General features: G+C 40.6%; 1 protein-coding gene and 1 long non-coding RNA gene across 5 annotated transcripts in view; one reads left to right on the top strand and one right to left on the bottom strand.

The window, feature by feature from the left end:
* Positions 1 to 22,790, top strand: part of LOC100741514 (protein kibra) — a 43,790-nt gene that overhangs the window by 10,604 nt on the left and 10,396 nt on the right. For all 4 annotated transcript variants that reach the window (XM_024370408.2, XM_012390306.3, XM_003492593.4 and 1 more), the window contains 2 exons: positions 3,246 to 3,355; positions 3,836 to 3,930. In XM_024370408.2, coding sequence (XP_024226176.1) covers positions 3,246 to 3,355; positions 3,836 to 3,930 — 205 coding nt within the window. The remainder of the gene's footprint in view (positions 1 to 3,245; positions 3,356 to 3,835; positions 3,931 to 22,790) is intronic.
* LOC117152186 lies at positions 17,761 to 19,215 on the bottom strand. The gene is made up of 2 exons (XR_004462483.1): positions 18,688 to 19,215; positions 17,761 to 18,201 (listed from the first exon to the last, which is right to left on the bottom strand). It is a non-coding gene; the product is annotated as an uncharacterized LOC117152186 (long non-coding RNA).

The following is a 22,790-nucleotide window of genomic DNA, read 5'->3' as shown; positions in this document are numbered from 1 at the left end:
TAAAAAAAAAAAAAAAAAAAAAAAACGTCTTACCTCGTATCGACAATGCTTCGAAACAAAGCGATCCTCTTTCTTTAGACCTATTTTCGTTTCATACGATTTTAAAGAATCGAAGAATCGAATTACGTATCCGTAGCGATACCACGCGTTCACCACTCTGTCCCATGTGTTTGTTTCTAACACATCTAGCATAGCCGAGACAAACGCGACGGTAATAGGTTGCTGCGTGCTTCCTGTCGTTGCCGTGCCGTTCTGTTGTTAGTTTCCGTCGGTAAACATCGCTTCTCAGCTTCCTTCATGGAAGAAGACTGGCGGTAGAAGCGATGTCGACCGAACGTATCGTAAAAGCAGCCTTTGAAAGTCTTAACGAGCGGTGTGTGCTGATAGCGTGGCGTTAGTAACGCATTGTTCCGATATAACAATACCATATTGTCGCAGCTAATGAATTCATTTTTTCTATCCTCTGTACCGGCGAAAGAAAGAAAGACAACTTACTATCGCGTTTGGAAAAAATTCCATTGACTTTCAGCAATCTGTTGAACGTGTCTGTCCGTTTTATTGTAATATTATGTATCGTTAGGATTAAGTTATCAATGCTGTTGCTAGATATTTATGCAAATCGATAGTCGTGCAAGTTAAGCGCAGCTTTTTTCCATTCGTTGAACATAGTTCTATAGAATTTCCAGTATTACACGCATTTTTACGTTTTCTTTCATATTCCACTATACGAGAGCCGTAAGCGCGAGTATACGCCGTACAAAAATCGATTTTCAATTTATGCAACGTACTCGCAACGATCTCTGAATAAGCTTCGAGGTGTACGTGTGCTCGCTATTGACTCTCGCTCGACTATATTTCAAATATCGATCGGAATAGCAGAATAACAAATGGTAAGGAACTCGTTGGACAACCTATTGTACAAACTCGCGAGCAGAAACTCGCGCTATGTCAAATCGATTTAACCATGGTATAGCGCGATTCTATCGATATGGAACGTGCGTTTATGCAATTTTTATTACTCGATTTGTCTGTCCCATAGTCTCGCTTCCTCCACCTCCTCCGGTCGCTGTTCCTGCCTCGTCGCCTCCAATGTCGCCCTCCCCTCCTCTCCCCCTGCCTCTTCAGCTGCCCCCTTCTCTCTTGTCCACGTTATTCCTCCGTCATGATGTACGTTCTTGACCCTCCTTCTCCTGCTTCCTCCTTCGTATTATAGGACAGCGCCGCGGTAAGGCCAAGGGCACATTAAAAACGTGAATCACGCGGCGGAAAAGGAATTAAGGAATTGTCGCTGAAATTCCATAACGTCCGCCAACATTTTCGAACATTTACTATGCCCGATCGTGCCTCGCACAGGATGTCGTTACTCGTTCAGCGTGCTACAAGTTTTCAAGTGCTGCTTCCTCCGGCCAGTTGTTAAGAAGCTTTTTTGCATCGCATCTTTTTTATTTTTATTAACGCTTTCGTTACGCTGACGCATATGCCGTCGCATCGATCGTTCCAAGAATCCTATCGATGTAATTTTTGCGCTTTTAGCCTTATAGTTTAGTATCGTAGATAAGATATCGCGCCGTGGCGATAGTGATCCGCTATTATTATTTACCCACTCGTGAAGCAATTAATTCGCCTAAATAACGAGCGATCACAACAGGTGCAACTTGCGATAAAAAAAGAATTTCTCGCTCCTCGTTTTTCTTCTTTCTTCGTTGTACTGTTTACTCCGTGGTATTGGCATTCTTCTTCTATGCCGATTACCGATTCCATTTCACTTTCGTCACGATAAAGTCGAGTTGGTCGCTGGCCTGCAGAGGTCAGGTTATTTTGTATGCAAGATATGATCTCTTTGTTGCGCGCACGCGTATATAAGAAATGAAATTATTATCGAATTAGGTCGAATTAGCTCTTTCGCTTGTACAGTCATTACCGTTGTTGTTAGATACGTGTATCGTTATTTTTCTATCGATAAAATTCTTCCATCTCCAGCTGACCGACCATTTATTTCTTTCAGCGCATGTATTTTTCAAGATAGTCTCTTAAAACTTTTTTTTTTTTTTTTTAGTTGAAACATCGCTAATGTAATCGCTAGTCGAGTATCTCTCGAGCGTTTCGCTGTTTAAACGCTTTTCTCTGTGTTGAACTTTGCTCGCGCGACAAAAATTACAGAAACGAAAAAATTAGATTTGAAAAACGAAATGGACAATTTTTATTACAGAGAACGTAATGTCCCTGGTATTTAGAATCGAAAAGTCGATTTATACGATTGCTCCGTGTTAAGTAAACTTCTTGAACCAAGGTTGATTTTCGTTTTTGGCGAATTCCTCTCGGAACCTTCGAAATCTTTTCGGATTACGTCATAGCCTTGCCGTCGGTGTTTCTTGATCTCGTTGCCATTAAAATACGAAAACAATTACAACCGTTTAATCGAACGATACAAGGATTCTGCAAGGACTATCGTTTGTCCAAGTTGCATAAAAATAAATGTACATCTTCCAAAAATAACAATACACATGTTCTTGCAAATGATTATTAGATTAGATTATTCTTGCTGTTGCATTTGGATGGCGCTTTAAATAACGATTCTGCTACATTTTGGCAACTGTTTCTAGGTATATCAGGGAGTACAATAAAGTTTAAAGGCAAAATCGCTTTGACAAATTTCTGACGTCAATTAATCGCTACTGACGCAAACTGATTGCAGGAATTATTTTTGGGCCGTAACATCGTGAAATGAACGCAACGACTAGAATATTCCATGTGGAAAATACCTTTAATATTTAACATCTACCATATAATACATCACATAGCTATACAGGGTGGTTGGTAACTGGTGGTACAAGCGGAAGGGGGAGGGGGGGTGAGGAGGTTGAAAATATAGAATAAAAAATTTTTTTTTAATTTCTTTTGTTTTTTAACTTTTCCATCGAGACAACGATCTACAGCGAGATCCGTTACAACGAGACGCGATAAAGCGCACGCGTACCGAGCCAAAATTCAAAGTCGATTTTCTCGAAAACGAAGCCTCGAACGAAAAATTTGTATTCTATATTTTCGACTTCTTTTTTCGCCTAGAATCACCCCCTTTCCCGCTTGTACCACCAGTTACCAATCACCCTGTATATCACTCTGTACGTAATTAATATTTTTCCTAGAAGATTAGCAAATTCAAATCGACTTGGAAAAAAGAAAGGAAACTAGATTTCTCGTAATTTTGATATGTTGATAACCGTTCGTTTCCTTTCCGTTTACAGATTTACAAAACCACAAACATTCGCAGACTGTATTGGGAACGAGCTTCCACTTGGATGGGAAGAAGCTTACGACAAGCATGTGGGTGCATACTACATTAATCACGTTAATCGTGAGTATCCCGTATTTATCTAAATAGCCGGCACATTTCTTGCGCGAAGAGTATTTTTTAAACGTCATTTTCGCTAAACGTTCCCCGGATGACGATGCGACGTAAGATTGAGGTTAGGTTGGGGTTAGGTTGGGGTTAGATCCTAACCTTTCGTCGTAGGAAACGCGTTGTAGAAAACGCGCGATGAATTGTTGGAAACTGTGAAGAATTACCACGAGAAACGTATTAAGCGGCTCCTTTCAATTTTCTCTCATAGTTATAGTCTTGAAAAAACACAGTTCGATAATGTCAGTTGATTGGAAAAAATTGCAAATGGAATGTCGCCTTAATGCAACCCGTTGGGCCTTAATGAGATATCTTGGCCGAAGCGTTGCACGACCGACATTTACAACGCGTGCAAACGATTGAAAGACACGTGAAACAAAGATCTATAGTCTTAAGGTGTATCTAATTTATCTGTTTGTTTTTCGATCGTTTCAGAAACGACGCAACTGGAGGATCCAAGGCAAGAATGGCGAGCCATTCAGGAGGCCATGCTTCGAGAATACCTTCAGACCGCACAGGACGTACTCGAGGTAAGTCTCCAGTGTCCTTTTAATTATTTTCGTCGCGTTGAAGCACGCGAATCGTCCATACGAAAGGGGCTTTTAACGAGGAACGTCGATTCGTGTTTTATAGTACAAGTTTATGCGTCAACCGTCCAACTAATTACGCTTTAAAACCTGATACTTTAGCAAGTTGTATCGTATATTCGAGGAAAATTGCTACCTATTTGAGAAACGATACGATCAAACGAAATTATTATTTTATATTCAAATTGTTATTTTAGTTTCACCTAGAACTCTTAGGCAAAGAATTATTCTATTTTCATTAATCTAGAGAAAGATACGACTAATGTTGCATGGAGTTTGATTATTCGTCGCGGTAATTCGTTACAGCCTCGTTTACTTCCACTGTATTTTCCTATTATCAGTTACGTATACTTTGGTAGTCTGAAAAGTTGAACTGGTACGGAAAATATATTACAGTGTGTCAGTTATATGACGCTGTATGAAAGAGAGAAAGCACAAGCAAAACGTTGATATACGTAATTCTTCATTTCTCGAGACCACTGTAACACATGGAAAAGCAAGAAACTATTTAAAAAATTTCACGACAATAAACCAGGCGAAACTACAACACCGAAACATTTGCTTTAAATCTAATTTTACTCGAGTTTGTTTGACTTTCGCGAACATTCTCGTTCGTCGTTAAATATTAATTCTCAAGATGAAAACTCTTTCACGATACTGTACACGCGTTGCTATTGAATTTTTCTCCTAGCCAGATGAAAAATTACCATGACAGTGACATTGAACAGTGGATAGCGCAAAGGCAAACAGATATTTCTCCTCCTGTGCACCCTCGGTGCCGATGAACCTCCGTTAGTTGGGATTATAAGCAGCGAGGGACCGATGAACTTTTAAACGAGGGACGGTGGGAGCTGTAGACAGGAAGTTATTTCGTGAGAAATCATGTTACTTCCGGTCACTAGCCGCTCCCCTTCGCCCGTTTGTATTCATATTTGTCGCCGGATCGGACGATTAACACCGGATTAACTAGTTTTCCCCTCTCGACGAGTCTGCAGTCCGAGGATACGCTTGTCCGCTCTCTTACGCGCTTCGCGGTTACATCATTCGAAAAGCGAGTCTTTTACGATGAGTTTACGTCTCCTGGACTTTCATTGTGTCACTGTAAAGCAAGCGAGTAATTAGTTAACGCACACTCAGCGTTGAAATCGAACGAAAGCTCGTTTCTCATTTTTAGTTGGCGTCTCGTAATGTTCCTTTCCTCTTTCATCTCGCTCGTTCGGTATTTCATTAAACATCGGTCTATGAATTTTATCGATCGATTGCTTACGTATACAGGGTGGTTTATATAATTGGCGGTACAAGCGGAAAGGAGGCGATTCTAGGCGAAAAAAGAAGTCGAAAATATAGAATACAAATTTTTCGTTCGAGGCTTCGTTTTCGAGAAAATCGACTTTGAGATCCGGTATAACGTACCGCACGCGTACCAAGCCAAAGTTCAAAGTCGATTTTCTCGAAAACAAAGCCTCAGATGAAAAATTTTTATTCTATATTTTCGACTTATTTTTTCGCCTAGAATCACCCCCTTTGCGCTTTACCACCGGTTACCAACCACCCTGTATATCAGGCTCGTCATCGGTATTAATTGCTTGTTACGGTAAAAGAAATTCGATCATTTACCATGAGAAAATTTGTTCATTAAGGTGTTAATATGGAATTTCAATACGATCTTTTATATTTGTCATAGATAACTTTCAAAGTGAAGGAAACAAGGAAAATACGTTGTTCATCTTTTGCCTGTTTTCCTTAATTTTAATCCAGCTAACTCGTTGCTTCTTATCTCTTCTTTTTATCTTGTTAAAAATATTTTTCTATATAAATGCGAGAGGCAACGCGTGGAAATCTGCGAATAGCTGGTATCTTCGCCAAGAAGAAATTATAATAGTTGGCACGTCTGACGGCGCGTATATGCGATTTACCTTCGATTCGTCGTAAGAAATTTTCTCGTGAAACGATTTCGGCAATACGTTACGTCGATGTAGCGTCGCGTATTCGCGGAACGTGAATTTCCGAAAGTATAAATGCCAACTGTGCGAAATTCCCGCTGCCTACGCGAATATTTCGCGTTAGTCTGGCGCTCCGCGATTCCTTTCCAATTTCAATCAGAAATAAATATCCGCTATTGCCAAGGATATTTCACGTTCGTCTGTCTGCCAATCTTCTTTCGATAATATTCCTCCACGAATTTCGTACGTCGCCGGAAGCGAAGCAACGCGACTTTTCGCGTGGAACGCGACAGGAAGTGGCAGAATGTCGATGTACGGTATATTTATTTCGGTCGAAATACTGCACGCCTGATGTCATCGTCGATTTTCAAGATTGGCTCGTGGCTCGATTCTAGTTTCGTGATTGTCTGGAGACTTCTCGACGACAGTCTTAGAACGCGTAATCCGCGGGGTGAGAGGAGTTCGTCCCGCAGACTAAACAACGGCTTGTCTCGCCTTTTTTTATTTTTTCTCCATTTTTAAAGAAGAGTCTAATGTTTTCCCTTTCTCTCTTCTTTTGGAAGTTTTTAAATACGATTATCGTTGGTCATCGAATTACAAACGTAAAACGTAAAAAATCATTGGAATCGTGTAAAGCAAGTTTTCTTTGTTATACTAATTTAATCGTACGATTTTTGCAAACCACGTCCGATGGTGTTGTGCGTGGCTAACGATTGTTTTCATGTCTCAATGGCAATGAGACCAAGGAACACCGATGACGAGGCGCCATGACGTAATCTTGAGGAATTTCGAAAGTTTCATAGAGAGGAGGAATTGGCGAAGACGAAGATTGACCTTGGTTGCGACGAGCTTATTTGTTATTGGAAGGTTATACGATCGGTTTTTTAATTTACCGAACGATAGAAGCGTTAAATTTTTCGCTGTTTCTCTATGCTGCTCGTTTCTCTGTTTATTATGAATCACGAACCAGAAAAAAATCTTGCTTTATTAAATGATCAAAGTAACGCAGTATCTAGCGAAGTTTAAGCGAAAAACGAATGCAAGCCAAAGAGGACGTTATACATCAAAAAGTCAGAAGCAGAACAGACAGCAGAAATAAGTGGGATAGACCGTGATAATTCTATTCGCTTATTCATTTTAATAATTCATCGATCCAACTGGGTCAGTGTTATACTTCACGGTACTCAATTATTAATTAGCCGAGTAGGTTGCCTGGTCTAAAAGCCATCCTAAACTCGATGAACAAATGGATGTTTCTTCTACCGAGAGACTTTCAAAATTACGAACTTTTTTCCGTATGACTATGCATCAGATTTGGTTGTTTGAATTTCTCATCTACATAGATATAAACTTTTTCGCAAGTAATACGTTCTTACGTATACGTACTTCTTCGTTACTTTCACTCATTGTAGATCCTGTAAACGAAATTTTCAAGCTTTTTTCCCCCCTCGTTACGTTTCCTTTTAATCCTTTCAGTTTCTTAATTAATTGCACGTACACTTAGTTGGTCGTATCGTCGCCTGTTACATTTATTCCAATATCCTGACAAATTTTACATAACCGTCTATATAAAATACAAATAAATAAATAAATGTAGTAAAAAGTGCTCGAATACCATCGTGAATACCATCGTATTAAAAAAAGGAAAGTCAGAATAGGCTGTGATGAATCGAAGATCGTTCAGATTTTCGATGGGATCTATAAGATTATGAAACTGGGGTCGTCTCTTTCTCGTTCGCCAGCAATGGGAATTCTATCGTCTTTGTCGGTTCTCCGCGTTTCCAGTATTTTCCTTTTTCTCTCAGTTTTTCTCGCTCGCACCCGCTTGCCAGCGTACTCTGGCTCCCTTACTCCTGTCTCTACGATGCCTCACGACTCTCTACGAGGCAGCGAGATGCGAGTGGAATTTTAATTGCCATTTATTTTTGCTCGCTCGGTTCCCTCGTACCGCTCGTCGCATCGTCTCGCGCGGACAGATACAAAACCGATTATGACACCGCCGGAGGAAGTTGCAGATCTCTCGATGCTTTAAATTATACAGGGTGTTCGGCAACAAATGGCAGAGAATTTAAGGGGCGATTCTACGATACGGAATAAGACGAAAACGAAGAACAAGGGTGTGGCGTTTCACACTTTGTTTATTAGTTGTTAGCGTTGTAAAAAGCAACCAAAATACCCCCAAGCCTGGCAAACTTCTCCATACGAACGAATGTAGGGCAGCCTAAACGATAGGGGGCACAGTGATCCTCAAACTTCAAAAAGATTACAATGTTCGATACTCAAATTCCATAGGATGGCTTTATCTATTTTCCTAATCGTTCAAAATTGATCGAGACGATATATCGAATGTTAAATTGGTAAATAATTTTAAATCTGTAAAATAGGAAGAATATAATAAATTATATTTTTCTCCTGTGATTTTTATACGTGCATATACGAGAGCATCGTTTTGCGTATGATTGTTGCATAAAGATCACGCGAAAGCGACGTATTAGTTTATTACATAATTACGTCGAAATCTATCGCCAAGCGCGGCTCGATACGATCGAGCTCTCTCGTAACAGTTCTCATCACTGACCAGTCCCAATCATTCTTGCCCGCGATACAAACGAAAGAAGAAATAGGTATATCGTGAATCTTGGCAAATAGGAACAGCCAGCACAGTCTGGCTGTTAATTTAAAACGTTCCGACAGGTGTAACGTCTAGTCCGAAGCGACGTTGGCTCTACCTAGCGATATGAACGTGTCTGCCGAGGAAAGTGTATCGGGATACCGAAATACGTAAAATATACATATGTACGCTGTGTACCTTCACGCTCGAAATAGTGCTTGCCACGTACATATATACGTACACAGGCGCGTTTCGCCGAAGACGTCCTTTTATATGTACATATATGCGTCATAACGGTTTCAGAGACTGAAATCGCAGTCATTGACATCGTCATCGGTGTAGCCAGTGGGGCCAAATTCTGAACGCCGCTTCTTTCAGATTAGCTTCGAAATCGTCGCAATCGCCGCTTCAAAATACCTTCTTACGCGTGAACGCGCGAAGGAAACACGACCTTTACGTGTATCTGGTAGCAGAATATTCGTTAAATAGAACGAGGTGAGCACAATCGAAGAGTTCGCGGCAATAAGGAGACAGGTCTGATATATTGGTCGATTTTGCGTTTCCATTTATGTAAGATTACTCAAATTACTGAATAGCGGAGTTACCTCCTTATTGCAGCAATTCGTTCGATCAAAGAAACGAACATCGGCAGAGGCTGTTTCACCCACTAATTATTATAACGAGTACTTCATTTTGTACATTCTCTGTACTGTTGCGTGGATTTTGTTTCAATTTCCAACGAATGTATAAAAATTCGGCAGCGTTCGCATTAGTATCACGTTACGTAATCGATCTCGCCGATATTCGGCAATGGTATTCGAACGCGTGTCACCGAGTTTCTTCTGCACTCGAGGCCGAGCTTTTTTCATAATGCGCTGCTAATAATCCTATCTGTATGTATATGTATCGAGGCTGTGTATCCGTGGGGACGCTCGTACTCGTTTACTATCCCCGCAAAATCGACTATAACGATCGCGTCGCGAGATTACACGGTTACGATGTCCGTGTGCCATTCGATGTAGCGTGGGCCGGCTTTAGGACGACGGTATCTTGGCAAGTGGGCAAGCAGACAAGCGAGCGAAGCAAAGCAGGCAAGCTTGCCATGAGAGATTGGAATGTCTCCCGTCCGTTCGAACCCTGTTCCCCTCCACACCTTTCCACCACTCTCCGCCCCCACCCTGCTTCCCCCTCGTGGCTCCGTGTCTCTATATACTGGCCCCTGCCAGTGACTTCCTCTTCTCTCTTCTACGTTTTGCTCTATCTCTCTCCCACCGACGCTGTCTTCTTATTCCATCGTTTCTCCGCTGGGTCCCGGCGTGCAAGGTAGCGGCAAGTAGCGAGAAAGAGAGACTGGATGCGTGGCACCATAGCGGAAAAGAGAGAAACGGTGAAAGAAAGACGAAAGGCACTGCTAGCGATGGGGTTAACTTATTATAGTTAGTCGTCTTACATAGTTTTCGAGTTTTCGGCGCCAAGCTTGCGTCGTTTGATAAAGGTTAGGATTCGCGCATGTGGTTGCTTCGCTGAGAAGCGTCGATCGATTGTTTGGTAATGTTGCTCGTGGAATGTGGTATTTTTAACGCGTTAAACGCGGAGCTAATTTTGCTCTACGTTGCATCTAGACGGCGTGTAAATATAGGAAATGCGTCTATGCATAAACAGGGAAAAAAGTTTAGCGTTGTTGTCCAAGCGCCGTTGCCGTAGATCGAATGATTTTTTTGGTTTCTTTAAATCGTTGATTAAATAATAGTAGCTTCGATTTCGGATCAAAGTAAGTTTTAAGTATAGAGATGGTAAAACGTATTGTTTTAATTGAGTTTAAAAAAACAGCCTATATCGTGTATATATATATATATATAATTGTAGTTGAATTCCCAGTAACACATCGATAGGACGATGGAATGAAAAGAGAAATAAACGGTACGATGAATGGTGTAGGATGGTGTGGAAAGAGTACGCGAGGATATTGATCCCATCGCTAAGGCGTACTCTTCTCCCAAGTTTGAATGCATCTTGAAGAAAAGATGCCAGTTCCCCCAAGTCTTCGAGCCTGTCCTCTCTCGGGCCTCGGCCCTGGATATTCCGTCCTCGGCTGCTTCTTTCGTTCCGTCCTTCTCCGGCTGTGTCCCCTCTGTCTTTCTCTTTTTTTCTCTCTATTCCCGCGCGAATGCGACCCTTTTGGCGTAGTGGCTACCGGTGTTACGCTCGTAGGGCCCCCAGGCGGTCCACGAATGGATTCACGAAGAGCTACGAGGACTCCCGAGGGTGTACGATCGTGCGCACGAGCAGATGTGCTACTGTCCTTCGATACTCTGGATGATGCCCCGCGGTGCTGCGAATCGACTATACCGTTCGCTCTTTCGCACGAGCGCGCGAAAGAAATAGGATGGCCGAGGAACGCAGAATATTATCGTTACATAGCGATCGACGTGGCTCGCCATTCGCATTTTTAGCCTTTCCCCATTATGCTCGTATGCGACTGTCGCGTGCTTTTTGTTTCAAAACGCGTACATATCATATGCCCGTCAAGTTCAAGTTCGTCGAGGACAAACGAACCAAGTATGTGTACGTGCTTACTAGATTTATATGAAAGGTATAATTCCTTTATTTCTTTTACCGCGACGCTTCGTATTCTAATACATATTTATCTACATACATAGGTATCTAAGTAGATGCGTTATGAATATAAATATACGTATATTTTTTAATCTCGTTCTTTTCGTTCGTTATTTTGTTGCTCGGTTACGGTTTAAAGTTAAAGGAGAACGAACAGAAGATTTTGCGTGAAATTCTCATACGCGGACGTGGACGCGGACACGCTGGGAAGGGTTCAGCTCGGAAATACCGTAGAAGAAAATAGAGAGCGCGGTAAGGAGCGCGACCGGCCTTACGGCGTTGTTGCTCGCCATTTGCCGACGCAGCTTTTCACATTCCTTAGGCTCTCTTCCAGGGGCAAACAATGTTAACGACCACGCGAAGAGATCGAGATTCCATCTCTACCGAGCGATACATAAATAGGCCGACGCTTTTACCCGGCGACCAGATATATACGTACCCGCGTTATTATTCCTTTTTGTAACCGACTATTTTTAGACGCCCGCCGGAATTTCACGCTTCTCTTTTTCTTTCTTTTTGATGTTTCTCCCTTTACCTCATCCTTTTTTTCCCCCCTCCTCCATCTACCTTCTCGGCCGCCTCCGTCGTTTGCTGTATGTCGATAATCGTATTCGAGGTTGAATAATCACGTTTCAGGAGGTAAAAGATAATACAGGAAGGCTATACTACTATTTTTTATTTTTTTAAGTTCGCATATTCCGCATCCTATAAGGGAGTAGTTTGAAAATTCAGTATATAGCACTTCTAGCGTGTGAAACGAAGAGAATCATGGTTACTGTTACACAGCTGGTAATTTACGTTTCAAATAGATTCATTAAACAAGTAACTATTAGTGCTGCACAGAATATTAAAAAGAGAGATCTTGTATTCTTGTCGTTCAAAGTATTTAAATCTTAGTTATCTGCCACATCATCGAGTTCTCTGAATATTCACACTATATAAGTCTTTGTCAAGTAAGAAATCAATCATTTTAACACTTGTGTCGCGAATTTTCCTTGTTGCTCAACGATTTTTCCATCTATGACACAAGTAGGAACATTTGTCGCATTAAATGTTTGAAAAAATAAGAGGAAATATAACAAAGTTGTCTTTTCATTCTTGATAATACTTGTATGTCAAGCTATGGCAAAAGTAAATCCGGAAAGTTTCGGGATGACTTTTAAGAATAATATGTCGTGAAATATTTCAACATTTTAAAGCATGGAAATGTTATATACATATAAAAGACTTTAAGAAAAAATCAAATAACTATCTTTGCAACCGTAGAAATTACCCAATAGCAAAGTAAAAAATCCACGACTCTTTCGAAAAAAATATACACACAACAGCTTTAAATCGTCGATAAATTCATGACTTTTGACTCTGTATTTTAGTAAAATCATTTTGATAATGGAAGATATTCAACTGTCTTTTCCGCGATGATCTATCTTTTACCATTCTATAAAAAATGTGAATTATCGATCACATGTGGCAATCGTCAAAAATTTTCTGCAATTTTCATTCCACTTAACTCGCTTTTTCTTCCGAGGATGCGTACGTGCCTTGGACCATACGAACCGGCTTGAATCACGAAACGATCGTCTCTTATCAACGCAGGAATGCATGAAGGCTGATTATCAAAGACTTATCATTGCCTGATAACCAACAGCTAAATGACGTACCCCAGATTCAGATCTGGCTACTGTTTGTCGTCGAGTTCGCGAAAAAAAAAATCGTCGCAATTCTACAAGGATATGATTATCTATCATAGCTTTCTCCGATTGAACAATAGTTGAAAATCATTTATTTAGCAACATTCCTCTACCTATATAGATATAGACGTATTTTTAATTGGCGTTCTAGTAATACGTGTTACATTTCGATCGGCTATTATTATAATCTTCTTATCTCGAAGTATTATCTAAATGGTTAATCGAGTGTGTCGATGTTATCCCTTTCTGGGATCGAATTTTTTTAATTCGTTTAAGTGTATGAACGTTGCAAGGACTTTCCGCGATCTTCAAGATCGTTTCTTATCGCGTCGAATGAATCACAAAAGCGACGAGAGTTATAAATATTCAGGTGAGGCGTCACATGGGAATTGTCGCGACGAAAATTACATTTTCTCTTGAACGATGGCAGAAAATCGACGACGATACGAATCGTTGTAACGATCGTGTAACGGGCTGACCCATGAGCTCGTTCTTTTTTATCTGGTCAAGTTTAATTGGCTGATACGTCGATTTCCCTGAAATCTCAATATAACGCTCGACATTCATCCAAAGGGAATGCACGAGCATCAGATGCCGATTTCTCCGAAAGGGAGAGCTCTCCGTAAAGCGATATGCATACCGAATACGTTCGTCAGGATTTCTAACTTCTTCTCCACGGTGCTCTTCTTGGAAGGGCGACACAAAAATGTGAATGTACCGTAGCCCTTCTCAAATGTGCACAGCGTATTCTTTTTTCCTTCTTTCTCCTCTCTCCGCTTTCTTTTTTGTTTTAACACTTCTAGAAAATTTCGCATCTTTTACTTTTATAGTTACTGAAAACAATTTACTTCGTAGTAGGAGATACAAACACAAACAAATATAGCTTATTCATTTTATATACGTATGATTTATTAGAATATTTGTTTAACGTTTTCGTACATTTCATTGTTCGAAGTTTGAACTACATAGAGAGAATATTTAATGCTCATTTTCTTCTTAATTTGTTTAGCGTTTTCCAATTACATCACACTATTGTTAAGTTGCTAGAAAGATATGCGTATGATTAAACTATATCAGGCTATAATAGGTTAGATAGGAATTATATCAGTATCAAAGATGTTGACGCATAAAAGCGATTAAAAATGATAACAAATTAAATATTACCGTGTAAAAATATCGCCAGTGAACATGATTTCTTTTAATAGAACCGTTAAGGTTATGGAAAATTATCAGTCATAGAGGTTTCTTTGGAATTTTCACACATTCATTCTATTATAAGATAATGTAGAAATAATTAATGGGAATTAAGTGTTTTTTAACTTATGTATTTCGAGAATAGATTAGTGTTATTTTATTGATTAACCTGGTTGCGGGAAGAAAGATAACTATGACAAAGAAATAGAACGTTTTCATTGTCTGTAAAAAGTGGCATAGAGATAGTAACATAGGTCTAATCGATACACGGCATCGTTTTACCGAACGACTGCTAGCGGTGATCAATAGTTAGTTTCGTGTTGCACAACATAATTGATAACAATTCTCTTCAATGAGTGTCAAAAGATCGCGATAACGTTTCAATGGGTTAACACTGTCAAGATTTTATTACTTACGTTTTTGCATTTATGCCGAAAATATTTCTGGTATACGTTATACAATTAAAATTCTTTCTTTTCCTTTACTGGGGGAGGGGGGGGGGAATATCAAGAAACTGATCAATTACTTGTTCATAGTCTTACGTACGAACTGTATAACATTCAACTCACAGATTCAGCGAAACTTTTATCTTACTGTTATTAAAGAAAAATCGTTTGTAGAAACGTACGTTTCTTATTTTTACATCAGAGAATACTCTATTCTGATCGCCCAATTCTCAAACTTAAATTTCGCGGGCTTTCCTTTTGATACGAAAACGCCAGAGAGAAAGAGCATCCTCCGTATGCGTTTCGCGCGAAGAGATAGGATTGCTGGAAAGTTAAGAGCTTTTGCTCGGTCCGCGCAGACACCTTCGTTCGCTGAACGGGGCATCGAGTTATCGGTATGTACACCACGATAATGGCATCGCATTCCATTCATATCAGCATCGCTCGTTCGCCACCGCAGCCTACCCGCTCTCTTGCCTCCCACTCCCTTCCCTTCTTCCCTGGCGGTGGGACGTTCGTATGCGCAGGCTCGTTCCATCGCGCCAGGCGCATCGTCGCGTCGCAAACCAAGACGCGACCCGAACACGCGCTCGATGTGAACGCACCTTTACGCGGCCGATCGTCATGCTGGCTTCACCTGGTGCGCATTCCTTCTGCAACTGTTGGAAAACGGCTCCCCGAGGAAACTTATCTCGAGAGAGAGAGAGAGAGAGAGAGCGAGCAGCTTGTTCGCGATCACGCCGATTCCACCGGCAGTGGGGGCTTTTTTCTATTTTATAATTAGATTTTTAGGCCTCGGTGACGCGACTGACGTGTATGCAGGTTATGATCGTCGGCGGACGGTTTTAGCGGCAATAAGATTTGAAAATACTCCAGTCACGCAGGTTTTGTGATAAAGATCAATGACGAAAAGGTTAGAAATATCGTGAAAATTAATGTCGTCTTTCAGGAAGAGGAAAACTTGAGAAATTTGTTCATTATTATCGAAGTTTTCGTTTAAAGTTTTCTTAATGTAGAATTTAGAACGATATTCCGCGTATTTAAGACAGTTTAGGTGTTTAGAAGAATGTGTTTAACGGTCGAATCAAAGAGCTGTGATATTCTTCTTAGTTCTGTGATTCTTTCCGAGAAGTAGAATCTTTCCTGTTAGGAGATAATTCTTAAGAGTAATTCGTTGTTTATTTTTTTATGTGCTCAAGGAATCGAAAGATGTCAAGTTATCGTTATTTATCGCATTTCTTGTTTTATTACATACTTTAACAAGTTATCTATTTTCACATCGTGCAAATTGCAAGCAAAAAATTTTGCTTTGCTCCATCGTTGTAGACAGTTTCGAATTTTGCGGTAATTTGAATGACAGTTTAATCTAGAAAAATTGTCTCGACGGGGAAAAAATCTTTATACAGTCAACATAATTATCTCTGTTGTTTCTTCGCTCGAACACGAGGGCTTTTGAATGTGAAGTATCTGTATGCTCGTAACATCTAAATATACGTTCACCGTTTGGTGTATCGAGACGATAAATAGCAAACACAAAATATATCCAAACTTTCTCTACGGAGAATTCTTATATCTTACTGATAAGGTAACGGTGCCAGGTGCCGTTGTACAAACGTGCCCGTCCCCCTATACGCTTCTCTGTGATTTATGCGTGTGTACTTATTAAATTATTATTCATAAACTTATCGACACTATTAAATTAATAGTCGTCGCAAACGATATACATAATGTAATACTTATATAATACAAATTATAAATAACATATCTCTCTATTCATAATTATACAATATACAATGATTTGGAAAATGTTAGGAGAATGACCTTGAGAAAATTTCACGCGTAATTAAATTAAATCTTCCTCTCGTGTTTTGAGATTTAAATGATCTATTTATATAACTTCTATCTTTATCGAATCCATCAAGTACATTAGATTAGAGGATATTCCATATAGATTCCTTAAATGTTTTTAATTTTTTGTATTGCCTTAAATACATACATGTTGATGTCACTAAAGCATAGTGGGATTCTTGTGGTGTCTAATTTGGCGGGGCGTTACAATACAACGCAAACCGGAATTATTGTGACGGTATCAATCATTTCGTTATCGTGACATCGAAACAAACACACAAATATGTTTTACATGGCACGGCAGTACGTACGATTTGATTCTGTATAGGTCTCCTCGACGAGCCACTTCGTTTAATCGCGGAAAATCTCACGATTAAATCATAATAATTGATTGTCTGTTCGAGTGTTAATCGTTCTATGAATTAAAACTGGAGATAAGGAAAGGAATTTATCTGTAATTTTTAATTTTTAATTTTTGCCTATTATTATTAAAAGATGAAATTATGGAAGATGGAATTATAGCGTTACGATACAATATTTTAATTTATAGATTACTTGCACACGTACGTGTACATTCATTCAAACAACGTATACATATTTATGAACTCGTTGAGTTTCAACCGTTTCTTTTTAATACTCCGAGAATGCATTGTTAACACTTGTCGTTTTAATTCATTGAGAATAATTATCAAAGAGTAAAAAAAAAAGAAAGCGATGATTCAAAGATCAAAGTTCTTATATGTATATATGTACACACATGCATACTATGTACAAATGAAAAATGGTTTCGAAGTAAGTTATACGTAAATATTGTAAGGCCTAAAAGCATGAAATAAAAGAAGAGGAAGACTTCTCAAGGAACTTATATGATAAAAATTTAATATTTCTAAAAGTATTCAGATTGTCTTACGATTACGTAATTTCACAAGGTTTTGTATTCATTTTTAAATTAGAGATAACTGATTGAATATTTGATATATATATATGTATACATATATAGCGATAATGATGTACGATTTAGTCGTATATCAAAGATATGACTTTGAGCACGTGTGAAGTTGCAGATTGTGGCGACTTCTATTGGTGAGATTGCGTACTGCACGTACAGTGCTGGTCCTATATGAGCTGGTATACAAGTTAATCCCGCGCATAATTCACACATTCCAAAAAAGATTCTTCGACGGAATTTGAAAGTATTTCTTCCGTTTGATGTTTCGAACAATCTCGATATCAACAACGATTTCTGTAATAGAGTGCACAAAGAATGATATAAACGTGGATTTTGTTACGAAATCATTACTTAAAACAATTTCAATAATGTCTTCATTTATTATAATGGAATCATGTGTGTGTGTGTATGTGTATTTGTATCATATCCATGATGATTGTATAACGAACAGAGTTCAACAATTCTTATACGAAAGTAAGTAGGATTGTTTTATTAGCCATTAATGTGAAAACAACTCTTAGCTTTATAACTCATAGTCAATCTAAATATATGCTCGATTATAATTCCATTTGCGTGATTGATAAGAGGGAGACGAAATAGTCACAGGGAAGGAGGAATGAAAGATGACGCATTGAAAGTAAGAAAAGAGGAAATTGACGGAAGGAGAGGAATGCCCGAAAGGGTGTAGCGGGTCACGTGTGTATAGTCGGCCTCTTGCATTAGCCGTGGATCCTCCTTTTTCTTTTTTTCCTTCCCTTCTTCTCTCTTTCTCTCGGGAGCCACGTGCGCCCCAAGAAATTCCTCTTTTGTATCCTTCAGCCTTTGTTCGGCAACAGCTGTCCGGCCGAAGAAATGCTTTTCTCCATCGTCAGTCTGCTTACTGCTGATTCTTTTCCCTCTCTGTTCGCTACCACGTCTAAGTATGAATTAAATTATCGATTCTCTGCCTTCTTTTGTCGATTCGTGCGAGGAAGAGATTAAGAATCACGATTTAACGCGAGTACGTCGACTAACCATTTAAATTATGTCAATATTTTCTTCGTAATCGTTAATTCGTAAATTGTCTGTTTTTAGAGACAGATCATTACTTGTTATTACAAATACGTAATTGTATTTGTTCAAGAAATATTTGAGGAATCCAGTTAAACTCGAAGAGCACAATCTCATAAATATTTTAATTTTAGGTATTTCCAGCCAATCAGCCCCCCAAAAGACTATTTCTTTTTTATCAATTTTCGAGTAACATTTCACAAGCATTAACTCGTTATTATCAAGGCAACAAGAATCAAAAGGAAGACAGAATGAAATTTACTAAATGTTATGAAAATGTGGTTTTTTCAGAAAGAGACAGAGAGAGAGAAGTTGTCACAAATTCCATTTCCTTCCATGGAATGCGGCTCACCATTCCCCTCTACATCATTCCATTCCGACGGCAATGTTTAAAAGTACATCGAATCATGATTCTCTCTACCCCCGTAATTTCCTCATAAATCATCTCGAAAATTCCCGAAGGAAACGGTTCTGCATCCGTGCCCTTAACATTCGCCGGAAGACGTTGCTTTCGAAATTTGCCGCGGTTGCGTATTCAGAAGAAAATGCCACGAATGCGTCCAATTACAAAACACCGCGGGCATTCCTGAACAGATCCGTACGCATAGTGGCCCGACACTGGCTCCGCGCGGCTCTCTGCTATCTATCCCTCTTTCTTCGTTCCTCCTCCGATGGTATGAGCGGCGGAGAGTAGTTGGCGCACTATAAAAGGGGGCCCTTCGCTCGGAGCGGGGCCCCGCGGTTCGGCGTGCAGCGTTCAGATAAATATGCGGGAGGGGCCGGAATTCCTCACTCGGCTGCATTCCAATCGCTCTTCCTCCTCCGCCATCTCACCACTACCACACACACAAACATCTCCCCGTCATCGTTATTTGCAGCCTCCGTCGCACACTACCTCTGTCCCGGCCACGCAGCAACAGAACAACCTAGCGATCCCAGTATGTAATACCAACGAATACCAGTACCACCGGTGACAATAACAATAACCACGCGTGTCCGTAATAACCTTCTGAATACCCTGACAATGAGCGTATATACGAAGGAGTTGAGGTTAGCTTGGATTAGGTTAGGTTAGATGCTTGTTCGTGACTTTTGTAATCTGCTTTGTTTCCTTACGGCTGAAGTGCAGCGATATTTTTGGTAATAAGGATGTTCCGCTATTATTAACAACGGGCATTGTATTTATATCTCACGGTGAATTTGCTTAGGATCTTGCAACGTCGTAGAGCAAAGTTTATTATTTAAATTCGTGAATGAATTTTTATGACGAAGAATAAATTCAAAATTCATATATATATATATATATATATATATACCCGATGCAAAGCAACAGTGCTGACAACAATTTGTCAATTCGCATGCAAGTATGCGTTACTGCTGTTCGTCGTTTATGGACTGTCTTTATTTTCTCCCTTCTGTCATAATTTTTGCGTCCCTTCCTCGTGTACTAAAAACGTAGATTCTTTTCTGGCTTTTACAGCATCTATAAACGCACGTATATGTACTCGAGTACCGACGTAGAACTCACGAGTACGTGCAAACGGTTTCGCAGGAATTATTATTGTAGGTGGTGGATCTTCCATTAAAATGCATATACAGGACCTCTAATACGAAGGCTGACCCTTTTGGCCGAAGATATCGCTCCTTTTGCAGCGCTGGCATTCCTTACCAATATTTCTCGAAGAGGAATTCCTTAATGATACACGAGTGCTGCGTGCTTCGTGCTTGCTGCTTCGTTCTTCGCTCCCTTCTGTTGGTACACGTGCGTGATTTGCGGCCTAGAGTCAGGTCTCGATGGAGAAAGTGTTTATTCGGTTTCCTGTCACACTCGTCTGGCATTTTTTCTCCATCGCTAAAATTGACATATGACAAATCGCGTACAAGGTCACGTTGTACTTTCGAACTATTTTAAAGATGCATAACGCATTGTGTAACATATAGACCACCTGCCTGATCCTGTAAAAGTAATCCAACATGTTCTAGAGCGGCGTTTTTAAATGACATTATAAATCTGATCTTTTTGTTGAATATTTACATTTAGAAACATCAATATTTATACTTGCATATACAGATTGTTCGTGCTACTATTTTCTGGCAATGCAAATTTTTTTCTAAATGGTAGATCTTCGAAATGATAAGAGACCGAGTTTCAAGACCCTTTTCCATACTTAATCCTACTACCGTGGCATCGACTAATTAAAAATATTTTTCATGGATTTTCCGTAATAGCAAAACGTATTCGACGTATCAAAGAAGAAAGTACGACAGAGAGCATTGTAAAGAGCTCTGTTCGCAAATCCAGAAAGTCCGCATAGCATCTTACAACAGTCCTATGTAAATGAACAGGAGGTGACCTCCGCTCGTAAGACGACGTTAACGGAGAATAATGTATCTCTCCGACCCATAATATCCGAATAACGTAACACATGTCAGAGCGAGAGACATTCCAATTGACTTATGGAACGTCTCTAACCGGAATTCGTTCGGAACGAAAGAAGATTCCCGCGTCGCGTCGCGACGGACATGTCCAGCGGAGCGTGGCGTAAAAAGTCAGCTAAAGCGGAAGAGATTTCGGGATGTGCTATGCCGGGAGGACGAAGAGGAAGCGACTCGAGAGATCTTTCGAGGGAGAAAAAGGAATGATAGATACGTAAGGGAGATGCAAGCATCGAGGTAAGAAGAGCTGCGCCTCGTGGAGGTGGAGAACGAGCGATGGAGGAGGAGGAGGTGGAGGTGGAGGAGGGGAAAAATAAGAGGCTCTTTCCGCGAGGCGAGCGAACCGGCTCGTACTCGATAGCATCTGCGGAGCCTCCGACAATAATAGTGTGGACCGAGAAATATGCGCGCGGGGCCCGAGCCCTGTGAATCCTTCGGCGGTTTTGGGGTGGTGAGGTGGTGTACGGAGGCAAAGCTCGCCTGGTGGGGCGAAATTCTCCGATGCGTAGCGATGGGATCGATCCGGTGCTTGTAATTCCCGAACAACTCGTCCTTTTGATTTTTCCCTTGCTCGCCACTCGCGTGTCGCTACTTTCATGAAAAATTGTGAAATTTTCGTAATGCAGAGTGACCATGTTTTATGGAGGCGATATGTTCGTGCAAATTGGTCCCACGAATATAGAATAGAAAAATATGTCCTGAAACGCGAGCTTTCTAATTACTTTACAGGAAGATAGTTCATTCCGTTCTCTTGCGAAGGCTTTTTTTTTTTTTGTAAAAATGCTTGCTTTTGTACAAATACGTAAGTTATCATTTTAGTGGAAACTACACGAGAAAGAAGAAAAATAGCTTGCAAAAAAGCTTGGAATAATTGCCTGGAATTCGTAAAATGTGCGTAATTTGGACGAATGTAAAATTGAATTAATGTTATGAAAGTATAATAGGCATGGATTATCGATCAGCGACGGTAATGAAATAAATCGTTAAGATGTGCAAAGGCAGGAGAATTGGTCCCATCACTACTGGTACGGAACGGGCCTTCTGACGGAGAGGGGACATACACCAAGGTCCACCGGGCCTGTTCTTAGATGATCAGAGACACGGCTGATGGGCCAGTAGTGGCCCCAGAAATTCCAACAAGGACGAGGCATAATGCGCGACTCAAGGTCGGTTCTACTACCGACCAGAGAGTCCGAGATGGGACCACGTTCAGCAGGGTCGTACTGTGACCTCGTCAGGCCTTCCTTCCCCTCCTCTCCCGGTTCTCGGGCCCCTACTCCATCCCTGCTGTCGTCCCTTACAGGCTGGGCTCCGCCAGCGACAGGATCGTGCGCTCGCCCCGCGGCGCCCTGCATATCAGGCCCCTGCATACCACCACGACATTCCACATCGCTGAAAAAAATGTACGTCCTCCGGGGGTCGATGACGAATACTACGGTGAAATTCGAGACGCGACCTCGTCGACGCTTCGTCGTTCGGCTATTCGACGAAACTATTCCGTCGAGTATACTAGTCGTGTACGTGCGCGGAAACGAAATTAACGGTTCTTCTTCGTTGAACGTCGATCGGTGTTTTTCGATCCTCTGTAATGGATATTTTGGAAAATGGAAGTGTGGGAAATATTTGACGAGGAAATATAGGTCAAGAGAATTTCTATCGACGAAAGAATTTTTAGTTTGATGGAACTTTCGAAAGGAAGAGATGGAGGATCATTGAAGATGAGAAGGCCTAGGGAAGGAGCAAAATTTCGACACGCGATATCGTAAATATTCATGGTGCGTGAGCGAACGCAGCACGTGTGTGTACGTTCTAGTATCAATTAGATTCACCAGGAACGAATACCGCATGAAATGCATGGTATCTGAAAGGAAGAGGCAAAGTGGGGGATGCGGAGAACGAAGAAGGTAGAAATTGTTGGGTAGCGAGAAGAAGAAAGAAATAGAGGGAGGATAGGAAAAGCAGATTGGGAGTGGGGGGCGCAAGGGCTCGATTGCGACGGTCCTGCCGGGCCTCATCCTG

Source organism: Bombus impatiens, unplaced genomic scaffold (assembly GCF_000188095.3).
Source record: "Bombus impatiens unplaced genomic scaffold, BIMP_2.2 scf_0765, whole genome shotgun sequence".
Taxonomy (NCBI): domain Eukaryota; kingdom Metazoa; phylum Arthropoda; class Insecta; order Hymenoptera; family Apidae; genus Bombus; species Bombus impatiens.
The sequence above is the reverse complement of the archived record's forward strand: the minus strand, read 5'-3'. Positions and strand labels throughout refer to the sequence as shown.